Source organism: Lutra lutra, chromosome 18, assembly GCF_902655055.1.
Source record: "Lutra lutra chromosome 18, mLutLut1.2, whole genome shotgun sequence".
NCBI classification, from domain to species: Eukaryota; Metazoa; Chordata; class Mammalia; order Carnivora; family Mustelidae; genus Lutra; species Lutra lutra.
This window is the reverse complement of record NC_062295.1, coordinates 17,759,435-17,781,122: the sequence shown is the minus strand read 5'-3', so window position 1 is coordinate 17,781,122 and position 21,688 is coordinate 17,759,435. Positions and strand designations below refer to the sequence as shown.

Below are 21,688 nucleotides of genomic sequence, written 5' to 3'. Positions count from 1 at the left end.
AAAAGAATGAGACTGGACGTATCTTATACCACTCAACAATTAACTCAAAATGGACTAATGACCTAAATGTAAGACCTGAAACTGTGAAACTCCTAGAAGAAAACATAGAGCAAAACTCCCCAACGTGGGTCTTGGTCATGATATTTAGGATATAACACCTGAAGCATAAGTAACAAAATCAAAACAAGTATGACCACATCAAACAAAAAGTCTTCTGCGCACCAAAGGAAATCGCCAACAAAGTGAGAGAAGAACCTATGGAATGGGAAAAAGCATTTGTAAACCATATATCTGGTAAGGCATTGATATCCAAACTATGTAAAGAACTCATACAACTCAACAGCAAACAAAACAGAACAAATACCCCAGTTAAAAAATGAACAAAGGACCCAAATAGACATTTCTCCAAAAAGAATAATAAATAAATAAATAAATACAGAAGTCCAACAGGTACAGGAAGAGATGTCCAGCATCATTCATCATTAGGGAAATGCAGATTAAAACCACAATGAGATGATCCCCTCACACCTGTTAGGATGGCCATTGTCAAAAAGACAAGATAACACGTACTGGCGAGGGTGTGGAAAAGAGACAACGTTTGAGATTGTTGGTGGGACTGTTAATGGGTGCAGCCGCTCTGGAAAACAGTGTGCAGGATCTTCAAAAAATAAAAATAAAAATAAATTCAAAATAGAGCTACCCTATGACCCAGTGATTCCACCTTTGGGACTATATCCAAAGGGGGAAAAACATACACACATACTAATTCAAAAAGGTATCAGCACTCCCATGTTTATTGTGGCATTATTTATAAGACTTGGAAACAACCTAGGTGTCCATGAATGGATAAAGAAGTTGTGGTGTATATACACAATGGACTATAATTCAGCCATAGAAAACAGATGGACCTTGAAGGCATTATGCTAAGTGCAGTAAGTCAGAGAAAGACAAATACTGTATGATCTCACTTACATGTGGAATCTTGAAAAAAGAAAATAGAAAACCAAACTCAGAGAAAAAGAGATCAGACTTGTGGTTCCCCGAGGTGGAAGATGGAGAGGGGGTTGCGGGAGGGGGGTCAAGAGGTACAAACTTCTAGTTGTAAGAGAAATAAGGGGTAAGGATATAATGTCCAACATGATGCCTATAGCGAACACTGCTCTGTGATATATAAGAATGTTAAGAGAATAAATACTGAGTTCTCATCACAAGGGAGAAAGCTTTTTTCTTTTTTTTCCCTTTCTTTTCTTTTTATTGTATCTATATGAGAAAGTGGATGTTAGTTGAGCTGATTTTAATCATTTTCACAATATATGTAAATCATACCATCTTGCTGTATGCCTTAAACTTGTACAGTGATGTGTGTCGACTTTTTCTCCGTAAACCTGGGTGTGGTGGGGGGATTCAAGGTACAAAATATTCAATACAATAGGATACCATATATGGAAACAATGACAATACATAGAACACTGCTATATGTTTCCTGTGAGTGTGGAGAAATACATGTAAAAGCATAGAAAATCTGGAAGGTTCTAGACTGATTTGATAACAGTGGTTATTTCTGAGGGTAAGAGCATGGCAAAGAGAAATTTAGCCAAATCTGTTTGCTGTGTACATTTTTCACAAGGTAAACATATTTGTGTATTACTTGACTAATTAAAAATGATCTTTTTAAAAAATCCTTTATAGATTTCCCCTACTATCGACCATAGAACATTCCTGTGAAAACTTTTGTGAGCCAAAACGGTGTGAAGCGAAGAAGCAGTTTTGTTTTTGTTCTGTTTTTTTTTTTAGGATTTTATTTGTTTGACAGAGAGATAGAGAGCACAAGTAAGCAGAGTGGCAGGCAGAGGGAGAGGGAGAGAAGCAGGCTCTCTGCTGAGCAGAGAGCCCAATGTAGGGCGGGATCCCAGGACCCTGGGATCATGACCTGAGCTGAAGGCAGCCGCTTAACCAACTGAGCCACCCAGGTGCCCCTGAAGAAGCAGTTTTATAGCAATAGCAGTTTTATATGGGGGAAAAAATATTTAGCATTCTCAGACCCAAGAAATAACCTCTTGGGCTTTTCTGATACCCGAGGACACATCTGGCTAGCGGATGCATAAAATAAACTGAAATCAAACACAGATGCTCACACCACTCAGAGCTATGGCAGCTCCATACTGGGTGTTGTTAGCTGGGAAGGAGCTTGGTGGCGCCACTCTCGGGGCCTCCTTAGGGACTCCCTGCAAACCAAACGCAGAACTCTATTTTCACTTTTGCCTTTTTCTAAAAAGGAAAAGTCCTCTCCAGATTTCCTTTGGTTAACACAAACAGGTCCTAATATAGGTCTTTCATAAAAGCTGTGTAGTAGAAGGCAAACTTGCGAAGAGCAGGCAACGCTCGTATTAGAAGGCAGTGGTGTTTCCCCGACAGGTCCTACCTCAGTTTATTACCATTTTGTTAAATAGTTAGGGCATCAGACAATTCCTTGATCTGCCATGAGTTCACTGTCACCAGGGGTGCTTTTCAACTGTAGGCTGCCCAGGCATTAGCCAATATCAGCGGAATCCGCGTCTCTGTGGGGAGGACCCCATAGCTGTGATTTTCCAGAACTCCTGGGGGTTTCGATGCACTAGACATGTGGAGTTTTGTTCCTGGGGAGGCCGTTCCCTCTGACAGCCCCCCGATGGAAGAAATAAGCAGGGGTCCAGCTTTCACCCTGCCTTTGCCATCAGCTAACCAACCACCTCACCTTCTGGCAATTTCTTTCACCTCCCGGGCTCTATTTTCCTTTGTAAAAGGATTAACTTGTGAGGTTGTCCTGAGGATCAAATAAGACAGGAAGTACTTTAAAGGTGTGGAAACACTTTCAATAAGTGTTCTCACAGAAAGTGTCCCTTCGGTCTCTTACGGTTTAATTCTCCTCAGAGGGTGTTTCTGACGTTAGGGTGGAAGCAGATGGAGTTCAACAAACGGACATTCGTTTTATAGCCAAGTTTGCTCCGACACATTCCTTGAGTAAAACAACCACTGAATGAGAGAACCTTTTAGCTACAGATAACATTTTGAGGACATAATGTGTGAGAAGCACACATTTCTCTTTCATCCTCACAAAACCCTATGACATGGATATTATAAAATTCCTTTTGTCAGGGAGGAAACTGAGACATCAAGAAGTTGCCTAACCTCCCCCAGGGTCACACAAGTCAAAACAGCAATCAGGATTCAAAGTCGGTGTGGTCTGACCCTCTTGCCTCCTCCCTGAAGCTTTGCTATAGATCACCTTTTATTTTATTTTATTTTTTAAAGATTTTTTATTTATTTGTCAGAGAGAGAGGGAGAGAGAGCGAGCACAGGCAGACAGAATGGCAGGCAGAGGCAGAGGGAGAAGCAGGCTCCCCGCCAAGCAAGGAGCCTGATGTGGGACTCGATCCCAGGACGCTGGGATCATGACCTGAGCCGAAGGCAGCTGCTTAACCAACTGAGCCACCCAGGCGTCCCTATAGATCACCTTTTAAACCCCTTGACACGGTTGACTTGAAAGAAGGATGGCCACATGTCTATTCTAGACTTTGCTCTGGCAATTTGGTAATAAATATGGAAAACCTTAAAACCATTGCGGAAGATGTGAGCAGACCTCTGCAAAGAAGACAACCAGATGGCTAACAGACCCATGAAAAGGTATGCAGCATCACTCAGCATCAGGGAAATACAAACCAAAACCATGATGAGATGCCACCTCACACCTGTCAGAACGGCTAAAAGCAATGACACAAGAAACAACAGGTGCTGGTGAGGATGTGGAGAAAGGGGAACCCTCTTCCCCTTTTGGTGGGAGTGCAGATGGGTGCAGCCACTGCAGAAAACAGTGTGGAGGTTCACCAAAAACTTAAAAATAGAACTACCCTACGATGCAGTCATTGCACTAATGGATATTTACCCCAAAGATACCAAAACACTAATTCAAAGGGATACGTGTACTTCTTTGTTTATTGCAACATTATTTAAAATAGCCAGACAGGGGCACCTGGGTGGCTGTCGTTAAGTGTCTGCCTTCGGCTCAGGTCATGATCCCAGGGTCCTGGGATCGAGTCCCACATTGGGCTCCCTGCCCTGCGGGAAGCCTGCTTCTCCCTCTCCCACTCCCCCTGCCTGTGTTCCCTCTCTCACCATGTGTCTCTCTGTCAAATAAATAAATAAATAAAATATTTTAAAAAAATAGGCAAAGGACATAGCCCAAGTGTCCATCAGTAGATGAATAGATCAATAAGACGTGCGCTCTTGTGCGCGCTCTCGCTCTCTCTCTCTCTCTCTAGAATGTGATTCAGCCATAAAAAGAATGAAATCTTGCCCTTTGCAATGACATGGATGGAGTTAGAGAGGATAACGCTAAGCGAAATAAGTCAGAGAAAGACAATTATCATATGATCTCACACGTATGTGGAATTTAAGGAACAAAACAAAGGAGCAAAGGGGAAAAAAGGGTGACAAACCAAGAAACAGGCTCTTAATTATAGAGAAAAAACAGATGGGGGAGGTTGGTGAGGGGGATGAGTGAAAGAGGTGTTGGGGATTAAAGTGAAGAACACCTATCATGATGAAAAATAAAAATAACATAAAAACTACAGATTTTTAAAAAGTTTTTAAATTTAAAAAAATTTTTTAAAAATTTAAAAATTTTTAAAAACTACCATTTGATCCACTAATGCTATTTTGAGGAATTTTTCCAAAGGAAATAATTGGACAAATGTCCATATACCCAATTATAAGAATCTGTATCGGAGCATCAGAAGAAACCTGATCAGTTGGGAACTGGCAAAGTAGATTTTGGTATATCCATCCAATGGAATGCCGGGCAGAGGCCAGAATGGGTTACTTCATTAAAATTCCACATATTAACGTGTTTGTGTTCATGTAAAACACATGCATATGCGCACTTTACTATATATTAATAAAAAAGACTCTAAGAGGAAATAGACCAAAGAGCTATCATCATTTTTCCCTTGATGAATGATTATGGGTAATTTTAGTTGTGTTCTCTTAGCTTGTCTTTTTATTTATTTATTTATTGCTTATTGGTATTTTCAAATACATAGTGAAACAGTACGAGTACTCTTACAACTTTTTAACTTAAGATTCTTTAATTGTGGTAAAAAGAATAAAAATAAGATTTACTGGGATGCCTGGGTGGCTCAGTCGGTTTAAGCGGCTGCCTTCAGCTCAGGTCATGATCGCAGGGTCCTGGGTCCAGTCCCACATCGGGCTCCTTGCTCCGCAGGTAGCTTGCTTCTCCCTCTGCCTCTGCCTGCCACTCTGCCTGCCTGTACTCTCTCTATCTCTCTGACAAATAAATAAATAAAATCTTTGAAAAAAAAAAAAGATTTACCTTCGTAACCTTCCCGAAGTATACAGTTCAGTAGTGCGAAGCGCATTCCTGTGGTTGTGCAAAGGTTATTACTTTTGTCCCAAGAAACAAAGACGGTTTTCCTTCTTAAGGATGCCACACTCGGGGCGCCTGGGTGGCTCAGTGGGTTAAGCCGCTGCCTTCGGCTCAGGTCATGATCCCAGGTCCTGGGTTCAAGCCCCACATCGGGCTTTCTGCTCAGCAGGGAGCCTGCTTCCTCCTCTCTCTCTCTGCCTGCCTCTCTGCCTACTTGTGATTTCTCTCTGTCAAATAAATAAATAAAATCTTAAAAAAAAAAAAAAGGATGCCACACTCACCGTATGGAAATTAACAAGAACACACTGTGCTAAGTGCTTTGGAAAGGCGATGTAGCATCCACAGATGTTTTCCCCGTACCTGCAGGCGCCCCGGTAAAGGTGATCTATCTTCCTAAGGTGGGTAAGTGGACACTGGGCTCCTTAGTCACTCTTTTTGACAGTGGCCCACATCTGGGACTGTAAGACTGTAAGAGCTGATTTAATCCTTCACAGTAGGCAGATGACAGGCCAAGGAAGAGCTCCCCCTCCTCCTCCCAGCCCCAGGATGCTCCGCGCTTACTAAAAGGAGTGAGCGTTCGGTCTCCAGCCTTGGCGAGAACCTGCCCGCCTCCCTGATGGAATGGCTTCTGTTTTCCAGATCATTGCCTACCAGCCCTACGGGAAGTCTGTGGATTGGTGGGCCTTCGGAGTCCTGCTGTATGAAATGTTGGCTGGGCAGGTAATTGAATTTTAAGTGATTTGCAGGAAAAGTCCTCCCCTACCCCCATCTGCGTGGTTTCGCTTGATACCGGCGTCTAGGTTGGAAGCCCTGTGACTTCCACGGCCTTGGGGTTACCCAAGTCTTTTAGAACGTTTTTCCTAATCTTTTCCCTGGAAGCTTCTGAGTGAAAGGAGAATCTTTTCCCAGGGAAAAGGGCCCGGTGGTTCGGGGCAAATGGGGAGGGTTTTAGGCAGGATCCTTGTCCTCCCACACTGTCCTCTGTCCCACAGGCACCCTTTGAAGGAGAGGATGAGGATGAGCTCTTCCAGTCCATCATGGAACACAACGTGGCTTACCCCAAGTCCATGTCCAAGGAAGCTGTGGCCATCTGCAAAGGGGTGAGTGAGCCCCTGTAAGCTTGCGGCCAGGACCACCGCATGCGGAGAAGGCAGGCTGTGCCCTGCAAAAGGACACCTCACCTGGGGGAGGGTGGGGGTGGGGAGATGGAGCGTGAACTCTGCCCCTCCCCCCACTTGCCTGCCTGTGAGCCTGGCGTGCACCTGGTACCTCCTGGAGCAAAAGGAGCTTTTTTCCAGTCTGCACACAAGCACTGGAGAGGTCTGCCGACAGCTGTATCTGGCTGCTGGCTGGGCTCCAGGCGCTAGCCCACACAGGGGAATGCATATTGGATGAATGAGATAGGAAACGCAGAGACCTTGCCAAAGAGCTGGAACCCATGGGAAAGGATACGAGAGGCCGGCAGTGCCTATCTGACAACCTTGCCCTTCTCTGCGGCTTATGTGCGTGGCTAATATGAACAGCGTGTAACGTCTGTCTTATGAGAATATCACGAAAGACTGAGTTTGAGGGATTCTCTTGATAAGCTGACCCAAATGTAGTGCCTTCAGAACCCCTCATCTCCCCCCACCACCCCACAAATGGCTGAAAATCACATGCATTTTGTACATGGCAGTGGTTGAAGACAAGACAGGGCCTGTGTTTGCCAGTGAGGATTGCTTTGTTATGCACCTGGCCCTGGGCCACGAAGTGCTCATAGTGACCTGGCTGAGTCCCTGGAGATCAGCTGTCCTCACCTTTCGTGCCATCACAATGACCTGAAGTATTTCTTCAGATCGTACAAAACCTCAGGCTCACCCTGGAGATGGTCTGGACATCAGTATTTTGCAGAAGTCCCTGGGTAGCTTAAAAACCACTCCCTTTAAACCGGTTATCCAGATGTGGTAGCATTTCAGCTCTGAAACAGGTGAACAGGCAATGCTGGGAGAGCCCCAGAGAATATGGCCCTCTGAGGCTGCCTTTATGAAGTATTCAGTCTCCCACCAGCTGGGGGGCACAGGTGCATTCTCAAGGTTAGGGCATGGCCATGCCTTCCCAGTGGGTTCCCACCTGTGCGTCTGAAGAAACCAGGGCTGCTGGTCCTAGATCCTCGGGGTATTTGTAGATTTCCCACTGCCCAATCCAGCCCTACTCTTCCTGGCCCGAGTCAGATGCCCCGTGAGCTAGGCTAGGTGCAGAAAAGCTGGAATATTCAAGCAGTTTGTAAAAGCTGGGCCAACATCTCCATCTAGAGCACCTTATCAACACCACCTGGATCCTCACTCCTGGTGAATCACTAGCTCAGTGTAAGGTCAGTGCAGAACCCCCCTAGACATAGTCTCGTGGGGGAGGAAGAGTGGGTGGAGGTCATACACTGAGCTTTTAGTTTGTTTAATAATGGCCAGCATTTCAAGAGCAGGGCATTTCCCATAAACATTAACTTTCCAGTTTCTCTTGAAAAATCTGATCTCACCATGCTGGTTTGTCATTCCTATAAAGAAAGCATCAGCCAGCTGGGTGGGAAACCCATGTACCCTTTAGATAGGGCATGTCCTCTCCAATTTGCAGAACTCTCCATCTGGCCCGGTTCCATCTGGGTTCAAATCCTGGTTCCGGCATTATTAGCCCTATAGTTGTGGGTAAGTCCCTCAACTTTGTCTGTGGACCGAGGCTAATGATAGTACGGATTGAATGGGTCAATGCAAGTGAACCCCTTACAACAGAGCCTGGTTCTTACAACAGAGCTTGGGCCATTGTGATTGTTATTACTAATACTGTGTACCACTATGTTACCTGCCAGGCCTCTCTTGGCATTTAAATATGCATACACAGCAATAGGAATTTTTTATTTTTTAAAGATTTTTATTTATTTGACACAGAGAGAGAGAGAGAGAGATCACAAGTAGGCAGAGAGGCAGGCAGAGAGGGAGGGGGAAGCAGGCTCCCCGCTGAGCAGAGAGCCCGACGTGGGGCTTGATCCCAGGACCCTGGGATCATGACCTGAGCCGAAGGCAGAGGCTTTAACCCACTGGAGCCACCCAGGCGCTCCCTACAATAGGAATTTTTTAAGTGGGGATTTTGGGAGATCTAGACCCTCTGCACATCTTGACACTTGTACTTCCTTGGTGTGTGGTCCTACTTTGTACCTCTGGGCTTCTGTTTCTTTATCTTTAAGAATGGAATACTACTACTCATAGAACAGAGGTTTTTGAGAGCACTAAATCAGGTAACAGAAAGCTCCTTGTGTGGTATCGGCACATAGTAGGTGCTTAATTAATATGTGCTCAAGACCTTCCCCCTCCCCACTCTGTCCTGCCCAGACAGCTGGGGGATCTAAGTGGGTCATGGAGGAGAGAGGATTTTCCAGGTCAGTTGCATTCAGCTTCAGCTCCAATTAGCGGTTTCCCTGGTAGAACAGATTTCTATTAATTTAGGACCCATAACCTTCAGGATTAACTGGTGTGACTTTCTTACCCATGGGTTCGAGGACTTTTCTGAGTTGAGCGGACTGAGTCCAGTGTGGGCTCTTTCCTCAAGGCTGAGGCTCCAAAGAAGAAGGGTTACTCGAGCCAACGGCAAATGCTTCCTCCCGAGCAGCGGGCCCCAGGGAATGCGTCTGGGAGGTGATCAGAGATGGAACAGTGATTAAATCCAGCTGTCTGCATGGCTTCGGGCGTATCAGCTCTGAGCAGAGCGCGCGGCAACTGGGCAGAGACTCGCGTTAGGAGTGCTGGGTGACTTTGCAGTGGCTTTTCTTCACTTGGCATCCTCGTCCTTGCAGGGAAATGGAGCTGGGCTTTTGAAACCCGTTCCATTCTGATTGAAAGGTCCTTTATATATCCATCCCATTAAAGAACGTATTTGCTACCAGAAAAAAAAAATTAATATGACTTTGCTCAGATTGCCACTCCCACTTTAAACAAACTTAAAGCAGACAGAAGCCCCAGTTGGCCGCACGTTAGCATGAAAACAAGCAGACCGCACGGCACAGAACAACAAGAACTCTGGGTCAGGCAGATCTGCTTCAAAGCTCAGTCTGCTACTTAGCTGTGTGCCTCTGGGCAAATGACTTCTTCTCTGGACCCAGTTTCTTATCTGGGAAATGAGGATAATAGTTGTAAAATGAAAATAAAGATGGAAGAGTAATGCCTAGGAAGCCTCGAGTGCAGAGTCTAGGCACATAGGAAGTACTCCGTACACAGAGGGCATTCAGTGATGCCCTAATGTTAGTGGTAGTGCTAACCAGACACTTGTAGCCCTTTTTTTCCTCCTATCCTAATCCTACATAAATGTCAGGGCTTGGTCCAATGTGCTTGCCCTCTATAAACCCTTCCTGGCCGAGCCAAGCCACAGATATCCCTGGGAAGCCCACCCTGGAAGGGCTCTCTTGTTAAAAACCCATGTTCGGGAGTGGGCAGACATGAGATCGAGTCCCACCTCTGCCACTCCCTCTCTCTCCATGTCCTTGCTAGCTGTTTCATATCTCTGAGTGTCAATTGCTTTGTCATTGGAATTGGAAAAATAATATGCCCACCTCGTTGGGTTATTGTGAAAATTAGGTAAGATCGTGCGTGCAGATCACATAACACCTCGGAATATAAGTGCCTGGTGATCTTCCCCCTGGCATGTAAAGCGTATATGGAGAATATGCATGTTTGTGTGAATATAGGGGGATAGTTTCTGATGACAAGTTACCTGGAAGCAGGAATCCTTACAGTGTTCATCTCCTTGCCGTGATCCACAGATCCTGGGCACAGTCTAAGGTCTCTGGCATCATGGTGTCTGGTCAGCTCTGGGAAGCTTCTTGGTCTCGTATGGTCCAGTTGTTAGTTTTTCCTCTTTGAGGCCTTCTTGTTGGTTTTGGGTTTTGTTTTTTGTTTGCTTGTTTGTTAGTTTTTTTAATCACAACCCCTCTGTCTTTGCTCTTGGTGCATTTGCTCGAGTCTCGAGATCAGAGAGATTTTCATGCTGCTTTGGATTCATTGACGAGAGGAGGTCTGTCTGGTTTCATCTTGGAGCCTCTATCCGTCTTGTTATTTAGCACCCGCTCAGAGACCCAAAGATGGAGGGTTTTGATAATTAAGTAATTTAAATGGAACACCAAAGAAACCTCAGCGGAGTTTTGTGTAATGTGTGATACAAGCAAAATGAGCTGGGCTAGGTTTTGACTATTTAATGAGCTTTCAGAAAGTAATTATTTGAAACTTGGGCCCATTCGACTAATATTTTTTTTTCTTCTGTTTTGTCCTTTTCACAAGTGCTTTACTGAGAAATGCAAATATTATCAGAATGAATGTGGCCTTTGCCTTGGTCACACTCCAGCTTCCTTGGTGTGGGAGGTGGGGGAATTTGAAGATATTGAAACTGTTCTCATTAAATGCCCCAGTAATTGCGTAAAACTCATTCTTCAACAAGAATGCATCTGGTGACATTTCTCACTTAAAGTTCAGGACCACATTGAGGCTCAGGTTCTATTAACCATAAGTGATCTTGTTTTGGGACAAGCAGCAGTGTTGTTGGGTCCTCCGATTACAAAGACGTCACTGATGGGGCGCCTGGGTGGCTCAGTGGGTTAAAGCCTCTGCCTTTGGCTCAGGTCATGAACTCAGGGTCCTGGGATAGAGCCCCGCATCGGGCTCTCTGCTCAACGGGGAGCCTGCTTCCCCTTCTCTCTCTCTCTGCCTGCCTCTCTGCCTACTTGTGATCTCTGTCAAAATCTTAAAAAAGATTTTATTTATTTGACAGGCAGATAAAATGATAAAACAGATTAAAACCCCCAAAACCAAAGACCTTCCTGGGAAATTATTGTCTGGGATGGAAATCGAGCAATAAAAATGGAGACTCTCATGGTGCTTTCCTCCCTAATTCCCGGGAGTCATCCCCTCTGGGTGGCTTATGCATCCTCCCCCGAAGTTCATTAAATTCAGCCTTTCTCTTCTCTTGAAGCTGATGACCAAACACCCGGGCAAACGCCTGGGGTGCGGACCCGAAGGTGAACGCGACATCAAGGAGCACGCGTTTTTCCGGTATATTGATTGGGAGAAACTGGAGCGCAAAGAGATCCAGCCCCCGTACAAGCCAAAAGCCGTAAGTAAACTGTCCTCTCGGACTCTTGGATGCACACGCATGACACGCTCTGTCCTCCCGTCGTATGCGCCCGCGGTGCTCTGAGACATTGATGCTTCTACCCGAGTATGTCTGTAAGTTGAGGCACACGGTCACCGGGTACAAAACCGGAGCTCTCCATCCACGCAGCCCAGCCTCTAAGAAAGCGGGAAGGACGGTCGCCCCCAGGCTTCTGTGTAATCGGTTCAGTTATGGTTAATTGTGTTCGCTGATGGTTTTTTTTTTTTTTTTGGAGAGGGTCCTTTGGTAAACGGAGTTCAGATCCAGTTTTGGACAGGGACGCGGAGTCTCATTTTGCCCTTGTTCTTTCCTTGGTTCGACTGTGTCGCTTTCTCCTCATCCTGACATTGAAAAGGTCATGTTGTTTACCTCTGCGGGATTTAAATGTAATCCTGAAACGTACACCGCGTCTGAGTCAGTAAATCAGACGGCCCCACCGGCCAGCTCCCACCCGAGGCAAAACAGAAGGAAGCAAAAGCTGGCGTGCTCCTAGACCTCTTGGAGGCTCTGAGTGCTGACCCGGCTTTGAGGACAAGAGGAAAAGCCTCCTTCCCAGTCGTGTGCACCCAGGAGGGTTTCCCTTCCCCAAAGACTCAGCGGGAGTCCTTGTCAGCCCCCGGGGAGGAGGAGTTCACACTGAATTTTACCGAGCTGCAATTCCCCAGACAGGCTGTTTCTTGGTTAGATTAAGAAGGGAGACCCCGTGACTTCATGATGAGCTGTGAAGCGTCCTCTGGAGGCTGAACTGTGAACGTAAATGTCGTCCTCGAAATCCGACCTCGTGAGCTCCGTGATGACAAGGGTAGTGATTTTGCTATTAGGAATTCTTGGTCCCTTATTCTGCGCCAGGCACCACGTGAAGCGCGCCGTGTGTGGCTTCTGATGAGATCCTCACAACAAGCTTTGGCAGAGGGGAGAGGGGAGGGAGGGTCAGAGAGGTTAAGCGCTCTGTCCGGGGTCATTCAGCCCCGGTGTGATAAAGCGGGGATCCAGACCTCACACAGTCCCACTCTGTTCGAGGGGGATCACAGTGCCCAGGGAGCAAAGGGCACGCAGGATGGAGAAAGCCCCCCCACCCCCACCTGTTGATTCTTACATCTGCCTGGTGTCGCACCTTCCCCTCCACCCCGCACCATTAGCTTCTGCCTTCCCAGCACCCCAATGTGTCCTGCGTCTCTCTGGGCACTCCCTGGGGTCAAGAAACCTGGAGACAGCCAGTTGCACCCAGCCCTTCCAGCTGTTGCAGGCGTACAAGCTGGTGTCAACTCAGCTTTCCCAGAACCACTATCCCCCTGAGCCTTTCTCTGCAGCACGTCCTCCGGACCTTTGCAGATGCTGGTCTTACACTCCTGAATCCTGTGCTCTCCAGGCCAAACACCCCCCCGCCCCCCCCCCCCACACACACCTTCCACCTGCAGGCATGTCCCAGGTGACGTCACCTCCAGATGCCTAGTGTCTTCCAGCCCATCAGCACAATATTTTTAATAGTGTCTGGCCCTCAAATGAATACAGTGGGCCCCACTGACAATCTCTTGATCATTCTGGAGCTGGTGAACTTGGAGGAGTCCGGTCGCCTCTCTGCTCCCCTGTTTCATCCTCTGTGATGTGGCGACATTAACAGTCCCTACATCAGAGGACCATCATGATGCATGATGCCCTCACTGCCGTAGCTGCCGTAGCTGGCACACTGAGTGGGACTGTTGATTATTATTTTCGTTAGTGGGGTCACATGTTGATCGATGTCTTGGGTGTGGGGTGTTTGAGGGGTTGAACAGTGTTGAGGCCTACTGATGCTCTTCCATAAGATGGTGTGTTCATGTGTGCACTTGGGGCCAGAGAGGGACTGTGCCAGGCAGTGTCATCACTTCTAATGAACCATTTGGGAAAAGATCAAAATGGCAGCCTGGGAGACAAGAACAGGTTGTCTGTTCAGGAAACTGGGAGCTCAGAGACGGGACACAAAACTGACTTGGGTTTTGTGGGGCTGTTCATGAGGTCTCAGAATGGGTACCTCCCCCCGCCCTCCTCACTTGGCCAGAGGAGGGTTGCAAATACCCTGTCTTCACGTGCGTTGAACCCATTGCCATGACAGGGACAGTTCATTCTTTAGTTGTAGACTGGTGGTTTTCAAAGGGTGGCTCCCCAGACCAGCAGTATCCCCTGGGAATTTAAGGGCTAAAATGCTCAGGCCCTGAGAAACCCTGGCTCAGTAGCCTTGGGGGTGGGGCACTCCAGGGGAATCTGAGGTGCCCCAGGCTGATATTCTCTGCTGTGGCCAGGGGAACATGGCAAGGAGGGAAATCCCTCTTTTTTTTTTTTTTTAAGGTTTTATTTATTTATTTGAGAGAGAGATTGGATAGGAGGGGGTTGCACAGAGGAAGAGGGAGAAGCAGATTCCATGCTGAACGTGGAGCCCAATGCAGGGCTCAATCCGAGGACCCCAGGATCATGACCTGAGCTGAAGGCAGACGCCTAACCGACTAACCGACTCAGCCACCCAGGCGCCCCAGTGGGGGAAAATCTCTTAAAGAGGAAGACATTGGTTCTCATCTAGTCTGGGTGATAGGGAGGACTATTCTGGGAACAGGTCACAGGCTCAGGTGCCTTAGAAGCCAGGCAGATCATGTAAAGAGGAGAGGGGGGTGGCTGGGGACAGGGGCAGACCAAGAGCCGGGTGCTTATCTCCAGCGGCATGGTTGCAGACCCTACTGACCGTTACTAATTATTGTCATATTGTTTTACATCATCCATAAGAACAGCTGCCTTTCTCCAAGCATCTTCTGCAAGCCAAGCACTGGGCTGGCCTGGTCAGTCCTGTAGGACCAGGCTCCTCATACCCCCATCCTCATCAGGACTTTTGTATGTGATCTCTATCTTTTGGTGTGTCAGCAACACATCTTTAAAAATTAAACACCGTTCAGGCCTGATTAAACACATCCACAAGTCATATGTGGCCCATGGACTCGGTGTATAGTCTTTGGGTAGTGATTGCTCAAAGTCAGATTGACATTTAACTGGTTCCTGTTAGTACTGGTTATTTACCCCTGAGTCCGTTCCAACTGGGTAAATATTTTGGAACTTCCAGCTCAGCGATAATGAGTATAAAAGATCTAACCAGTGCCTGGCTCATAGAAGATACTCAGAAAAAAGTAGCTATTCTTATCCTAGATACTATAAAAATACCACAATAATTAGGAAGGATCAAGAAGATCCTCGACTGTTCTGCATTTGATAGGATTTTCAATCAGCCGATGTCTTGAATTCCCTCTCGTGGGTTTAACTTTGACTTTCAAAGTACAGTGATTGGACTGGGCTGTATTCTTCAAGACGTTCCACCACCAGCAATGAGGGAAAGCAGGCACGGCCCTTGCTCCCTGAGACTGAGCTAGAAATAATAATTATGGGGGTGCCCAAGTGGCTTAGTGGGTTAAGCGTCTGTCTTTGGCTCAGGTCATGATCCCAGGGTCCTGGGATCGAGCCCCACATGGGGCTCCCTGCTCAGCGGGAAGCCTGCTTCTCCCTCTCCTCCCGACTTGTGCTCTCTCTTGCTATCTCTGCTGCTGCGCGCGTGCGCTCTCTCTCTCTCTCTCAAATAAATAAAATCTTAAAAGATAAAAGGAAAGAATAATCATGGATATACCTCCCCCTCTTTCAAGTCAACCTGCACATATGCCTTTGTAGCTGTGGACGCCAACCTCAGAGTCCTCGCCCCCTCTCAGGGATCTCCCATTTCCCCTTCCACACATATCCCGGAGGGCCCAAGGCAAGGGTGTGCAGAGTGCCATGGGCCTTGCGGGTGATTACAAGGCCTGCGTGCATCTGTCGGTGTTCCTGATTCACCCATGCTATTAACTGGAGTGCAGCAGGCGAAAAATCATGGGCAAGAACAGAGGGTTCGATTCAAACATCAGTGAAGGGTGCTGTTACTGGAGGTTCAGACCATGAGCTTCAAGGCTGTTCTCGGTGCTGACTTTTATTATGACGAGGAGCCGATTGCAGGACACTCTTCCGAACCGCGGAGACCCACCAGCATTGGCGTGTTGTAATTTACCTGAGTAACTTGGCTACATGTGCATCTGATGGCGTCCCTCTTGCTCAAAGCTTCCCTGCTGGCTCTCAGCTGCCCCCAGAATAATGCTGACTCTTCCAGAGCATGGATGGCTTTTGGGGTCTTCCAGGGTCCAGCATCTGTCCCCTCCCTGGCTTCGGCTCCTGCCCTCCAAGAGCAAGCAGTTCTGAATTTCTTCCAGTCACTCAGACACGCAGGGCGTCCTCGTCCCTCCCCGGCTCTGTCCGTGCACAGTGGAGCACCTGCGACGTCCATGCCCTTCCCCAGGCTACGCCCGCCTCCAGCCCCCATCCCTCGCGGGGCCTTGCTCCTTCCCCCTCGCCGAGGCTCTTCCTGATTCCTGGGGATGGATCCCCCAGTAGTGTCCCATCCACAAATTCATCACACTCTATTGTAATTGCTTGTTCGGTGCGATGTCTGTCTTCTCGACTAGATTGAAAGGTTGTGACTATCTTTGTCAGTGTAGACTCCCAGTGCTTAGCAGAAGGCTTCGCACCTAGCAGGTACTTAATGAATTTTCCTGAATAAATGAATGAAACCATGAACGGCTGAAACATATGGGGCTGAGGCTCTGTGCAGAGAAACGTACGGGGTTCTTTAGGGCTGTGCCTCGGAGCAGGGTGTGTTTGTCTCCTGCATTCGTTTTCCCAAGTGCTGGGATGCTGCTGGGCCAGGGACGACACTCGGCGTGGCTAGGGTCCCACGAGGAATGGCAGTCCCTGTCATGGTTGTTGTACCATGCAGGAAGGTGAAGGCCATACTGGTGGGCTACATGAGCCTCAGTACGGAGCGTGCTGGTGAATGTGGAGCAGGTCACGTGGCAGGCTGCTGTGGGTCAGTGTGCAGTGGGTGGAAGGTGCTGTTTGGTATCCTAGCGGGCTCTGGCTGGGGCTGGGCGCATGCTGGAGTGGTGGGTGGAAAGGCAATGTGTTCTGGTTCTGTCCCTTTGGGATGTTATCCGGAGCTCCAGGTCATCTCAGTAGCCAGTGTTTGTTGACATTAGGGACCCTCCCAGGTGCTGAAGACACAGAAGTAAAAATAATTTCCTGCTCTCATGGAACTTATATTTTAGAGGGAGTGGGCAAGTAAAAAACACAGAAATCAGCAAATATGTTAGAAGTAGACAAGCATTGTGGAGGAAACCAAAGCAGAGTTGGGGATGGGGAGAGCTGGGCTGGGGAGAGTTTGATTTTAAACAGGGTGATTGGAAAGCCTCACTGACATTTCAGCAGAGATGGGAGGAAGGTGAGGGAGGGAGGGAGCTGTGTGAATATCTTGGGGGTGGAGAATGGTACGAGCCGTAGTTGCACGTGCAAAGGCCCTGAGGCAGGACCTTGCCTGGCATTGGTCGAGGAAGAGCATAGAATCCAAGTGCTGAGCCTAGTGAGTGAGGGAGAGGGGGAAAAGGTGGTGACATCAGTTAGGCCACAGGAGGGTCTTCGGCTTTTACTCCGTGCTAAGCTGGGCAGCCTTTGGAGGGCCCTGAGCAGAGAAATGACATGATCCGACTTCGGGTTTTAAAAGCATCACTCTGACTATTGTATGTGCAAGGACGAGATCAGGAGACTGGTCTGAGGCTCCTGCAGCAATCCAGGTGGGAGGCAGCTGGCACTTGGACGGGACGGAGCTGCTGAGGGCCTCCATGCTGTGTTCGTCTTGGCCTCCCTCACCCTCCCCGGTTCCTGGCAGGATGCTCAGTAATTACCCCAGGGGGCATGAAGGAATGGTTGAGGGAGAATCCCTTCAGACTGCCTGCCTAGCTGCTCCTCTAGTGTAATGTGGGAACAAGTTGCTGGTGGTGGCGAAAGGCAGGATGAATGAAAGAAATATGTTGTCCTGGAAGCTTCTGGAGTTCCAAGGGCCGGCTTACAGGGCACAGAGCAGGGCGTGGCTGTACAGTGGGTTGTTCCCTCCCATGTCCGTGTGAATTATAGAGCAGTGTGAATTATAGGGAAGTTCCTTGTGCTGAGGGTGACAGCCGGGATATCCCCTTGGTCTGGGCCAGCAGCTTGGAATTTGGCTGTGTTGTAACAGAGGGGGCACGGAGGCTACAGCAAGGGTGAGTGTGTTTGCTTGCAGAGTTGTGGTGTGTGGTGCACAGTAGAAGGTATGCGGGTGTAGTATGTTTAACTCAAAAGCCGTGATTGCAATTTGGGTGGCTTTCCCAGCCTATTAAGAATTCTGCCTTAGTGAAATCTGGCAGCGTCCCTAATGCCCACTGCAAAGCTTGCTGTGAAAACTAGGTAGAGGCACAAGCCTGGGGCTCCAGGCTCCAGCTGCCCCCCAGAGGGCAGTCCTTGGATGGGCTTCCCCAGCTGTCAGCAGAGATGCAGCAAATTGAGGAGTGAAGAGAAAAGTAACCAGGTCACAAGAATGCCCTGCTCCCTTACTGTCCACGGAGTCTTAATTACTGAAGGTTGTAGGCACAGCGACTGCCCGCCAGGGAACGTGGCTCTTTCTGTCCTATAGTAGGAGCGATCTGATGGACCGTTCCCTCTGGCCCGGGCTGGAGGAGTACAGCTCGTTGGGAGGCAGACCCCAAGAAGAGCCCCTTTTCCCTTCAGCCATTCATCCCGGGCGGCCATCCAGCAACAGCCAGACATGATCAGCCAGGCTCTCTGCCTCCTTCTGTTCCAGCCCCGAGGTTGGGCCTTACTGACTCCAACCCCTCCCGTATGATTGAGTCTGATGCCCATCACTTTCTCTGGTTGCCTGTGCGCCCCATCACTTGACATAAAGCCCCATACGGTTTGAGGCACCAGCACATCCACAAAGCTCAGGGATCTCGCAGGCTGAGAAAGGCCCCATCCTACACCACTACCCCTACCACTCTCATGTATTAGCATTTTCCAAAACACCGCATAGGTGATCTGGTCACACATCGAGGCCTGCATCCTCTGGGAGGTCTAGAAGCCAAACTGCTTTGGGAACTAAGTCTTGCTCACAGGCCTGGGTTTCTCGGTAATTCTGTCATCCAAAAACCTTGTTTACCTAGCCGAGGTCAGAAGCTTCAAGTACTGCTTTAATGAGCTGCACTTCTGTTCATGTGACATTCTTCTCCAGACCTAATTGCCCTTTCCGCCGTATGAGTAAGCATCTCCGAGTGTGTGTCTGAGTGTGGGTTTGATGTGCTGACATTTCTGAATCGAAGCCACAAAGCATAACCTTTGTATGTTTGCGATTAAAACTCCAAATGCAAAGCTTAGGAAAGGGGGCGAACTTTTTACTTGATATGATCTATTTAAGAACAGAACTTGGCTCCCCTAGGACGTACCAAGCGCTCAGGAGAACAATACCCTTTTGAAAATTGGGATTTGACATCATTCTTCTGAAGCCCTTGCACATCAGATATATTAGAGAAAATATTGAGTTCTTGTTGGTGCCAGGCAGTACCTCGTTTAATTCTCAAAACCACTGTATGAGGTAGGTGTCACTGTCCCCGTATTACGGGTGAGGGGGCAGGGAGCCTGGAAAGGTGGGGACATTTGCCCCAGGTCCAGCAGCTAGCAGGTGGTGGAGCAGGGCCTTGAACCATGGACTCTACAGTGCCTGAGATCCTTGGAAAGATTATTAGAGACACTTGGGAGCCCCTTTTCCAGTTCGAAACTGCAGTACTGGGCAGGAGCCCGGATACCACCATCTAATGGTATCTGTTACATAATAGAAAGAGACTAGAGATCCTTAACAATTCAAATGATTTAAAATTTATTTTAAAATATTGCAACAAACAAGAAGCATATTCACACCTTTTACACTTCACTGGCAGGATTTTAAAAGATGCAAATCTTGCTCGTTCCTTAAGGCTTTGATTTCGAGGCTGACAGAGACAGCAGCCGTTGAGTAACCTCTGGGAGCAGGGTATGGGGCTGCATCGTATCAGAGCCCCTCCAGGCAGGCTCATTAAGGAGTAGACGTCTCCTACTCCCCACTCGGTTCTGTTTGTTCTTTCCGCTATCCAGAGTGTGAAGTTTGCACAGATCCTCATCAAAATATTAGGTTATGTTCAGACCCTGACAAATAGCCAGGAGCTGTTTAGGACACAGAGCCCAGAGCCTGTCTGTTTATCTCTCTTTCCTTCCCTCCGCCCCCCACAGATAACCCGTTTAAACTGCACATCAAACCAGGCTCCCTTCGGATGGTCGGAATTGGCAGACTCCTGGGCCAAGTGAAGTTCCTAGATCACTTGCCAAGTGCATGACTTTGAGCTGTCCCTCAGCACAGCAGCCAACAGGGTGAATTGGGAAAGGTAGATGAGAAGGTCATGTGCTCGGGGAGAGCATAAAACTATTAGGACTTGTCTGGCAGTAACCACTGAAGAGAACAGAAGTCTAGAAGTGGGTATAGATACCATCATTCTAGAAAGGAGCAAGCAGAGGCCCAGAGATTTGCTTCAGTGACTTACACAGGGAGTATAACAGAACCAGGACAAGAAGATGGACCCTCCATTAAATGGATGCAGAACTTTATTAATACGATGTACAACAATAGCAATTAAATGGGTCAGGCATGTTCTATGAAATTATTCGATTTTACTAGCGAACAGAACCCTCTGTCTACTTTGTATATCTCATTTCACCCTCACAACAACTCTGTGAAATAGATACTACTGTTAACTCCCTTGTATAGGTAAGGAAATAGGCTCAGAGAGGTTAAGTAACTTGCCCTTGGTCACACAGCTGGTAAGCCAGAGTGCCAATTTAATTTAAAGGTGTTCCTTCACCTCCAAAGCCCACATCCTTGGGTTTTACAGTGTTTCCTCTCTCACCTCCCAGACGCAGCGGCACAGATGTGGGATTTGAACTGGAGTTGGTCCAATCCTGAGTCTGAACACTTCTCTGGGGGATGGGCTCTATTGAGCGAATATAGATGAAGTTCAACTTCTTGGATTCTGCCATGAACTCTGCTCAGATTGTACTACTTATCACAGTGCCCCAGAAAGGTACTTACCAAAGGGTCAAACTTGAGAAGATGAGCAAATGGATTCAGGGAGACTGGGTCAAACACGGAGAATATGGGCTTAGAATTGAACAGACCCAAATGCAAATGCCAGCTTTGCTGTCCAGCAGCAAAGAACTTGACCTTTCTCGGCCTCCCCAGACACAGGCTCCAATCTCAGCCTGGTCCCCTAAAGAAGTCCCCAAACCTCTTCTCTGAAGATCTCCCTTCTAAAGTGTCCATCCCCTTGGTCTCAGCTGATAATCTTATCTGTTAAGTTATGGGAGAAACTGAGGACCATGGGTGCCCATGATGGATAGCCTTCAACTTCCTGCACCCTCCCTGCACCTGCGTAGTCATCTTGACCTCGACCTTCTCCCCTCTGTGCATCAGCAAACAGGTGTCCTCCCCAGTGGAAGATTTTCCCTTCCCTCCTGCACTAAACCCCCATTCCCCATGCCTTTGCACATCTCTGTCCACTCTGTGCCCTACAGCTTCTCTCAATATTAATTAGAACTCCTGTGATTAGGGGCGCCTATGTGGTTCAGTAAGTTAACAGTCTGTCTTGGTCTTGGGTCATGATCCCGGGGTCCTGGGATCAAGTTCCTCATCGGGCTCCCTGCTCAGTGGGGAGTCTGCGTCTCCCTCTCTCTCTGCTGCCTGTCCCTGCTCTCACGTTCTATCTTAAAACAAAAAACAAAACAAAACAAAAAAACAGCTCTGTCAGAGCCCGACTCAAACTGACTTTTAAACAACAGCAAGAGAACTCCGGTAGTTACCTGTGGCTGCATCCAGGGTCTCAAAGTCAGAAGGAATCCATCTCCCTATGCCCCCTGCAATAGCTTTCCTCTCTGTTGACTTCATTCTTCATTCTCAGAAAGCGTTCCTCAGTTCATCTCAATCTCATCTCCAGAGTTCATCTCATAATCTTCTGCCCCCTCCTGCCCCCCACCAAAGAGCTTCTTTTTCCCAAAATTCCCACCAGCCCGGAATTCAGGCTCATTGGAAACTACGGGGCCACATGCCCATTGCTAAAGCAATCGCCATGCCTTGGAATGAGGCCTGGCCCCTTTCACGTCTGACATCCAGAGAGAGGA

General features: G+C 48.0%; 1 protein-coding gene and 1 long non-coding RNA gene across 3 annotated transcripts in view; one reads left to right on the top strand and one right to left on the bottom strand.

Moving 5' to 3' along the window:
- The window catches only part of PRKCB (protein kinase C beta), a 337,502-nt gene that overhangs the window by 300,218 nt on the left and 15,596 nt on the right, over window positions 1-21,688 (top strand). Inside the window, exons 16-18 of the mRNA XM_047712980.1 lie at window positions 6,062-6,142; window positions 6,415-6,522; window positions 11,408-11,548. Of these exons, the coding sequence (XP_047568936.1) occupies window positions 6,062-6,142; window positions 6,415-6,522; window positions 11,408-11,548 (330 nt within the window). The remainder of the gene's footprint in view (window positions 1-6,061; window positions 6,143-6,414; window positions 6,523-11,407; window positions 11,549-21,688) is intronic.
- Window positions 19,345-21,613, bottom strand: LOC125090370 (uncharacterized). Of its 2 annotated transcripts, XR_007124315.1 has the most exons (3): window positions 21,371-21,610; window positions 19,756-19,922; window positions 19,345-19,666 (listed from the first exon to the last, which is right to left on the bottom strand). It is a non-coding gene; the product is annotated as an uncharacterized LOC125090370 (long non-coding RNA). The 2 variants fall into 2 exon arrangements; XR_007124314.1 differs by lacking the exon at window positions 19,756-19,922 and having other exon boundaries at window positions 21,371-21,613.